Raw genomic sequence first — 9,167 nt, 5'->3', positions numbered from 1 at the left:
GTTCTTAAGAAACAGAAGAATCTGTCAAATGTGTGATTCAAAGTACGGGCTTGTAGACTAAACTTGTCTAGCTAATCGACAGCGCCGACTATGATGTAATGATAATCGATTTTTAAAGTATAAACATCTTTTGGCGAATAAAATACATATATTAATTACAACACTTGTGATTTATATCGCGCACATCTTTACGAAAGTACATACCGGTGTGCCTTGTTTGCGTGACACAACTGAGCGATTCCTCTGTAGACCTTGCCTGACAACTACCTCAGCAGTTGCCGGTGCCTTGTTCCTAACCATACGGTTCACCCAGCCGCGAACTCTGCCCTTCTTCTCACCATCGCTAACAACTCGAGCCTTATTGCTTCTGGATATCGTTGAAACTGGACCTTTACTTCCCAATGTGTTGGAAACTGGATCCTTGCTTCTACAAATATTAGAAACTGGATCTTTGCTTCTAGTGGGTACACGTGCAACTAGCTCCTCAGTTTTTGCTGAGCCCGAATCGAGATCCCTACTGTTTGATTTATTTGAATCTAGATCCTTACGCTCAGATGCATCTGCACTTACACTTGGGGCCTGATCGTCTCCTATGTTTGACTTCGAAGCAGGCTGTGGTTCGGTATGTTTTAGGGTTTTTTTCAAAGGCCTCCTGCTAGCCGCTGCATTCCTATTAAACTCCACCGAGGTGGTCTTGTCCCGTTTTATAACAATCACCGGAGATCCAGGGGATATCTTCTCGCTCTTTAAACTCGCTGTATCTGCCTTATTGCTACCACGACCTCCTACTGAAGTGGCATTGTGGGCATTCTCTGTCCACTCTAGTATACTACTATCCACTGAGCTGTCAGGACAACCTACACTTTGCTTATCGGCAGGCGGTATAGCCGGCAATGGCGCCCGCATGGTATCCCGTAGATGCAATGTGCAGTACAATAGGATGTCAATGAGACGACGTGTGCACTGATTGCGCTACTGGTTAACTATGATTTTCGATGGCGCTGTTTTCCTGCACCTGATGCTGAGAGCAGTGCTTCTTTCATACAGGGCTCTCTACCATCGTATACGGCAGTTCGCGATGGTATATGCAGGAATGTTCACTATATTACGAAGAGTACATACATTCACTTTGTCAAACGTAAGCATGTCCAATGCAGTATACAATTGAGTAGCCTACTTTAGTATGGTGTTTCTGGTAACATTTTTTTTAAAATAATTAACCACGTTAAACTATTGATCGCTGCGATAGTGTCATCAAATTAAACGACGTCATATGTCATAAGAATGACACATCCATGACCCCATAAACATCAAATGAAAAAAATGAAAAGCAAAATACAAAATATGAAAATACGCTACAATCGTTGTATTTACGGATAAGTACACACTGTAAAATATCATTGTAACTAAACATACCACAAATTCATCGTCAGTGGTTTGCAGCACGAAACGTCAATGGAACAAGCACGTTAGGTTGATGGCCGAAATTTATAAAGTATTGTCGAACATGTTGGAAATCCCACGGTTTGGCCACTTTGTCACGAGTTATACTTATTTTATTAAAAATCATGTTGGAAATCCCACGGTTTGGCCACTTTGTCACGAGTTATACTTATTTTATTAAAAATGTTTATTTCCCGTCCTATTTGGTATTCATCAGAACAAGTGAATATACTGCTTGACTCACATGGCTTGTATATGACAATGTTGAGACTTTTGGAGTATACCTTGGAAACGATGTATTATATTTATATTAAAGATACCGGTCTACTGATTTAGAGCACTGCATTCAGTGCGAAATGATCCGTGTTCCTTTTACATATGCCACCGATCAATGAGGATATCAGATCTGACGAGGCTTTCAGGCGGAAGCAACTAGTTGTTCTTGAGGCTTATTCTGTGGAGTCATGATACTGCTGTCCGTGTTCTTCACGTCCTTGCACGCCACCATCTGCTCATATGCCACCTGTGCCAGAGCCATAGTAGGTGCGTTTGTGTTTCCCGAGACAATGAGAGGCATGGTACTCGCGTCGATCACGCGAAGTCCTTCCATGCCATGCACCTTCAGACCGTTGTCATGCCCAACGACACTCATCGCGTCACTGGTAGGTCCCATTGCACAAGATGAAACTGTAACAAGTAAAAGAGATTCGTATGAGGAAATACGATCACTGCACCTAAAGAAACTGTATCAAGCAGAGAAAGGTTTGTATGGGGAGGCGTATAATGTATGTGGATGGAAGCACAGAAAATATCTATACAACGCATATATACTGTGATAGATAAGATTCTAGAAGCACAATACTTTGTATTGCTGTTTAAAATGATCTCAAGCGTATGCATACCTGGATGGTATACAGAGTCTACACTGTTGCGAATGTATTCGCGGATCTCGTCATCACTGATGTTATTGGGATCCTTGAAACCACATAGCGCAAGACCCTGATCAACACAGCCCTGTGTTTTCAGCAAATTCAAACTCGCTCTGACTCCGGTTACCATGACTTCCATATCATACTCTTCCTTAAAGAAGTTCATCTCAATAGCTGGCGGTGACATGGGATCGGATGAGTCGAGTGTGATTGATCCTCGAGATTCCCCACGCAGAACACAGTTCTTCATCGTCACACCCGATCCGTATGTCAGGGTTGCTCCATGGTCTTTGTAGTAGAACGGGCACAAGTGCTGTCGATGAAAGGAATGACGAAGTTTAGAAAAACAAATATTCGCTTTCCCACTCATAAATGAGGACCGCATGCGGCAGAAGAACCAAAGTCGCACTGCAATTTAGAGTATCACGAACAGTTGTTACGTCACTGTTTTCTCCTAGCCTAAAGCACCACATACACAAACGCCTGTATAGCCCGCCTCACTTATAGGTTACAATTTTCATCAAAACAAAATCTATGATGAGATTAGACGGACAGCTACTGATAAAATACATACCTGTTGGATATCGGCGGCCTTGGAACCTTCCATAGTCTTGAAGAACGTACCTACCAATCCAAACTCGCCTGAATAGCATCCCTTTCCCTCGCCCATCAATTTCGCATGATTCGCCTGCATGCCTAGTCCCGACGCACCAATTTGCAACGGATGTGAAACATTGTGCTTTGACTTGGCATTTACACCTACATCAGGGTGATCCTGTAGGTTCTGACCCACACCCGGTAGTTCGTGTACTAATTCAATACCGTGTCGCGTGACCTCCGCTTTGGGTCCAATACCAGATAGCAGCAAAAGCTGAGGTGAATTGATCGCTCCGCCGCACAGAATGACATCGTTAGCGGATTCGAATGTGACAGCATTATCGGCATTCTTGCTCCTGGAAACAACAGCCTGCACACCAGTAGCCTTCTTGCCCTCGGTGGTTACCTTGGTAACGTGTGCGTCCACAATTACGTCCAGGTTAGGTCGGTTACGAACTTCGGGCGTTAAAAATGCCCTAGCTGCAGAACATCTATTTCCGGATCTTTGTGTAGATTGGTATCGCCCAACACCGTCTTGTTCTGCAAAGGAATAATTATTAACATTAGCAAGCGGCCGTCACAGAGCAAAGCGTAAAATACTTTTCACAGAAGTCAGGGGCAGTTTTGTCCGAAAAGATTATGTGAAATTAAGTGTAGTTTGGGCACATACCGGCTCCATTGAAATCATTATTTGCTTTCAATCCAAGGTCAATGGAACCCTGAACCATGGCCTTGTCTAATGCGTATTTGTGATCCATGGTGCGCACTTGAAGAGGTCCGCTGTTTCCATGGTATTCGTCGTGCAGCGTGTCGTTGTTTTCGTGCAGCTTGAACGCATTCAGCACTATGGAAACCATTCAGATGGGGCAGTGAACCAGTTAGTAGAAGAAAAAACATTCATAGCTTGCTTGTCTTAAGTCTCTTGACTTTCTCTCTCCATTGAAAGAATGGAATGAATAGAAGAATTTGGTGGCATAGCTACAGAAGACTAGAATGGACTGCTAGCAAAACATATGGACACCAACATACTTGTTTCGTAATCCCATCCCTTGCACCCTGCCTCCTTAACCCATCTGTCGTCGTAATCGTACTGTGCACCGCGAATGTACAACATGGCGTTAATACTTGAAGATCCTCCCAACACGCGGCCACGCGGCTGCATGAGCTCTCTGTTGTTGCAGTATTTCTCGGGTTTGGTGTAGAATCGATGATTGTACTTCCGACTGAAAGGTACGGCCCAGAAGTAGCCAACGGCTTGCTGTGGGTTGTGCGTAGGGGTAGATACAATTTGTGAATAAACTGGCATCGTTGATAACTAAGACCCCAAAAAAAATCGACAAACGTGGACATTGTACTTTATGAAAGATTACTTATGAGCAACACGAATAGGACATGACTGTCAAACTGCTTGATGAAAATCTCGAACTTGTGCCATAAAAAAATTGCTATTAACAATGATCATATTATCATTCAATATCCCAACTCATAGGGCTCTGAATATCACACTTTCACATTGTATAAAGGACGAACACTTCCAACTATTAGCAAACCAAATGTATGCTGAACCTCGAGTTCAATTTGTTACCTAAATCGGTAGTGTGAGCTTTGTTCAATATTTCAGAAACACACCTGTACGATAGGCGTATTATCATCGGGACCTGTTTCCAGCAGAGCAACACGCACTGACGGGTCGGCGGACAATCTATTAGCCATGAGACAGCCAGCACTACCTCCGCCTACAATTACGTAGTCGTAGACATGCTTGGAGTTACCAGCCAAAGATCTTAGAGACTTAGCCATTTTGATATCACGTACTACAACTTCTTTGCTGTGCTGATTCCCACGCAAATAGTGTTTGACTTGTCACGAAAGCATACGGATTATATACTGTTCTTGTTGACTCGTGGTCGCTGTGTTGGGGTGTTTGCATGTTGTACGTAAATTTATTTGTATTACAGAAAACATCATATAATATTTTTTACATTTGCCGGCCGATGGCGAGGTAGTGACTGGCGAGGTAGTGACTGGCGAGTGGCGACCGCGAGCCGCAACGCGCAAGCTGTTTTGGAAAATACTGATTTTGTTTTTTTTAAATATTCAAATATGCGAATATGTTTTGTTTAAAAAATAAAAAACATTACTCCATATAGCGGCATAGCCTCTTATTTTATTTTTATTTTTAATAAAAACAAAAAACAAAAACAGTATGTACTTCGGTCAAAAAACAAAATAAATAGCATATGCCCGGTCTTTCGGAAAATTGTGGTGCAACATTGTATTGAAAATTGCATATGGACGACAAATGACAGATTGTATGTAAGCATCCGTTTGTATTTAACGGTATTGTATCAGACAATAGTATACTACGGAGGTCGGCCGGTCGGGACTCGGAGTCGAGGGGTCGGGCCAGTCGGGGGCAAATTTCTGCGATAGATAGTAGCCGATAGAACTCCACAGGAGTACATATCCGCATAATCGGACCACATGTACTGCCCTACTGATTGTCTAATAAAGAATTAAAAGGTGGCAAAGAATCCAGTCTGGTGACTGGTGGTGAGTGGTTGACTGGTTCGTGACTGGTCCTACAGTCAGTCAGTCAATGTACGTCATCTATGGAGTCAGTAGTGAGTATTTTACTTTTTAGATACAAATTTTATATAATTTTGTAAATATTATTGCTCTGTGAGTCTGTGACTGTGAGTTGTTACTATTTGATATTATTTTTTTCAAAACAAAACAAAAACAGAAATGGAAAAAACAAACAAACAGCAAAAACTCAGAAACTGACCATCCATGAATCCTTGATTCCATGTCTCATATTTCAAATTTGATATTGCCTACGGTTTGATAGTTGTGACTTCCGCTTCGAGATTTGACTCTCTCGCGTGAAAGCGATTTGAAAGTCAAAACTTAAAACTTGGAAGCTTCTGTACAAACCCATTTTCAAATAGTTCTGGTATGTCTAGGAAAAAAACTAGTCATTCATCATTGGGCGGCGGGATTACTCACCTTTACTCCCGTCGGCTTGGAGTCTGAGTACAATGGTATACGTCGAGCGGCGAGCCTGGCGAGGTGACAGGTGTACATCTACAAGTAACAATACTCAACAATAGTCTACAACTCTACACACGTGCGTCAACGCGTGTAGAGAATCTTAGAACTGCTGAACAGTGAACTGAGAAGTCAGAAGTTCTGAGAACTCAAAAGTAGAACTTGAACTGCAGAACTGATAACTGAAGCCAGAAGTAGAACTGAGAACTCGGAACAGGCGTTAGATGTCAAAAGTGAGGATCTGCAGCTTCTGCACTCATCAGTCAGCACTGAAGTACTATGCTGGGACTCCTGGGAGCTCGCAAACACCAAACAGACTTTTTTTTCGTCTGATAAAAATTTGATTGTATATTATAAAGTCATAAATAAATATCGCTTCTGCAAGATGGCTATGAATTCTCAATGCATACAGCAACACATCATTTAATAAAATTAGAAAAAAACATTGCTTCTGCTCTAAGTAGAGAGAGAAACACACATATACATGTACATGTACACGACTACACAGACAAGTTATATTTCATTTTTTTTAAATAAATATATAAATGTGAGTATTAATTGTCACTAATAGCTGATCCATGAAGATATTTTCGTCTCTATGATGCTGGTTTTGAGTCCATAACTTTTGCGGAATTTGATTTGTTTTGCTACGTCTCGACTGTCGTTGTCAGTAAGGTTATCACGGTATGATACTTGTCCTGGTGCATAAATTTCTTTGTATCCATAAGCTATTCAAGGATTGGATAGGTCTGCGTTGTATGACATCAACAATTACATAGTCGACTGCTTGAGTTACTATCGAATGCCGTCGCGTTGAAGATATAGGCAGTACATCCTGTGTAGTACTGCCTGCTGTTGCTTGATGGTGATCCTTGTAACGCCTATCAGAATTTCGAACAGCTATTATACACTATTTTTAATACACTGCAACGAACATGCGATACTACAATTGTCGGTTTTGTTGTTCATATGTAGCACAGTCATGTCTCGTTCTGTACACCCAAAAAGGGGACACAAAGTCGTTTCTGTTGTGAAACACTACGCTCTTTCGATTCCAACATATAGCTACTCCGTAAACTCACAGTTTCTATAGGTAAAATAGATACAGCCTCCGAACTCCACAGTAAAAAATTCAAAATATTTATATAGATATATTGTTTTTTAAAAAAGAAATATATATATATATATATATTGTATTGGTTGTTTTTTTTTGTTTTGTTTTTATACACAATATTTTTTTAAATAATAATGAAAAAGCAAACCAGATTTGTAAATATAAAATCGCTCTAAATATACTGTCACGTGTTAGATTGACAACTACGCTTATATTGGACCTTCATTGGTGACCCGGTAATAATGTCATATGTTCTGATACCATCATATATATTTATCTCCCCACGCCCACAGCCCACAGACCCGCTGGCCTGCCAGAATATAAGTATCTAATATAAATTTAAAAAAATCAAAAAGAAAAATAGTAGCTGATACGATAGCAGATTGGCTGCATCTGCCACATAGTTTATTCGTCATTACATCACTTTTATATATATATTTTTTACCGTTCCTCATGTTATTTCATGTATGGGCCTGTGGCACTACTTATTGTCAGATTAGAAGTATTTATATGACCCTCTCGGTCTCATCAGAGACTCAGCCTTACTATTAGAGAGTAGAGACTCTACTATAGAGTATGTAGAGAGACTCGTAGAGAGACTCGTAGAGAGACTCGTAGAGAGACTCGTAGAGAGACTCGTAGAGAGACTCGTAGAGAGACTCGTAGAGAGACTCGTAGAGAGACTCGTAGAGAGACTCGTAGAGAGACTCGTAGAGAGACTCGTAGAGAGACTCGTAGAGAGACTCGTAGAGAGACTCGTAGAGAGACTCGTAGAGAGACTCGTAGAGAGACTCGTAGAGAGACTCGTAGAGAGACTCGTAGAGAGTAACTCTATCTAAAGTCTGTCTGTCAGATATACTGGCTGGAGCGAGAGAGTGGAAAATTCAAAATATTATGGCGATGTATTAGACATCTCACAGGGCTATGTCATATGTGCCGAGTCGGACATTCTGTCATCCACACACAAATCTAAAAAAATAGATTTTAGCAACAAATACAAATTTCAAAGTTAAAAAAAAAGTGCATAAATATTTATGTACTCTTTTGTTTTCGGTTGTTTGAAAAAAAACTAATAAAAAAAATAGTTATGTTGGATTTTTATATAAATTTTATGATTCTTCTCAAAAAAAATACCACAGAATCATTGCAGACATCCTACAATCCCCGGCAAATATTTATGCTCTTGTATTTACCTTCGCTACTGGGCTGTGAGATCGTCAGACCGACAGCATTGACTGTTGGTTCGTTCGGAGAATTGCACTCTTGCGCCAATCGTTACAAAAGTTGTACTTTCGTTTCGTTTCCACTCGGCTGAGGTTGATGTGAGCACTTTCACGATGTCCAACTCTAGTAATTATCCAAGACCGTTGGCTTGAAGTCGCGTAAGTAAGATGCAGGTTGATTTCGCCAACACCCATAGGTATGCTCTCTAAAACTAAGAATATTACAACCATGTTATTATAGACGGAGGTATTGCTCGCTGCGTGATTATTGCCAGATTTTCTGCTGATACCTCGGCGCGTGTCGCTCTCTTTGAAAATGGGCCAACCGGTGATCCTACTATTATCTTAAGTACCATAATCAACGTTTTCTAGGTAAGTAAGTTTGTAAACTGAGACTACACATACTACCTTTTTGTGTGTATTTAAAGATACGTGTGTGGTTGGAGTTTTATTCTTTGCAATGGAGCGGTTTTTGTACAAGTTTGCATATTCAAGATCTAGTTGCAGGCATCTTTGTGCATACTCTATTCGTTGTCGATGGATTGTAGATCGGACCGCTTACAATATAATTGTACGTGTTTTTGTACAATAAGTGGTGTGTGTTTGTGTGTATATACACACACACATAAATATATATATATATATATATATATCTATATATATATATATATATATATATATATATATATATATATATATATATATATATATATATATATTATTATTATTATTATTATATATATATATATATATATATATATTATAGTACTACTAATAAGTTATTATATATTATATACTNTAGTATTAGTA

The 9,167-nt window shown here is 40.1% G+C and overlaps 2 protein-coding genes across 2 annotated transcripts; both read right to left on the bottom strand.

Annotated features, from left to right (window-relative positions):
- Positions 1-171: 171 nt before the first annotated feature.
- SARC_05983 (hypothetical protein) lies at positions 172-906 on the bottom strand (the record flags this gene model as incomplete). Its single annotated transcript, XM_014300138.1, has 1 exon — positions 172-906. One exon carries the CDS (start codon positions 904-906, stop codon positions 172-174), a length of 735 nt encoding a protein of 244 aa, XP_014155613.1.
- Positions 907-1,861: 955 nt separating this feature from the next.
- SARC_05982 (hypothetical protein) lies at positions 1,862-4,870 on the bottom strand (the record flags this gene model as incomplete). The annotated part of the gene is made up of 6 exons (XM_014300137.1): positions 4,599-4,870; positions 3,999-4,227; positions 3,640-3,813; positions 2,947-3,509; positions 2,346-2,685; positions 1,862-2,130 (listed from the first exon to the last, which is right to left on the bottom strand). Exons 1-6 carry the CDS (start codon positions 4,767-4,769, stop codon positions 1,862-1,864), a joined length of 1,746 nt encoding a protein of 581 aa, XP_014155612.1. The 5' UTR covers positions 4,770-4,870.
- Between the last annotated feature and the right edge of the window lie 4,297 nt (positions 4,871-9,167).

The sequence above is a fragment of the Sphaeroforma arctica genome (genome assembly GCF_001186125.1).
Source record: "Sphaeroforma arctica JP610 unplaced genomic scaffold supercont1.409, whole genome shotgun sequence".
Classification (NCBI taxonomy): Eukaryota; class Ichthyosporea; order Ichthyophonida; genus Sphaeroforma; species Sphaeroforma arctica.
The sequence above is the reverse complement of the archived record's forward strand: the minus strand, read 5'-3'. Positions and strand labels throughout refer to the sequence as shown.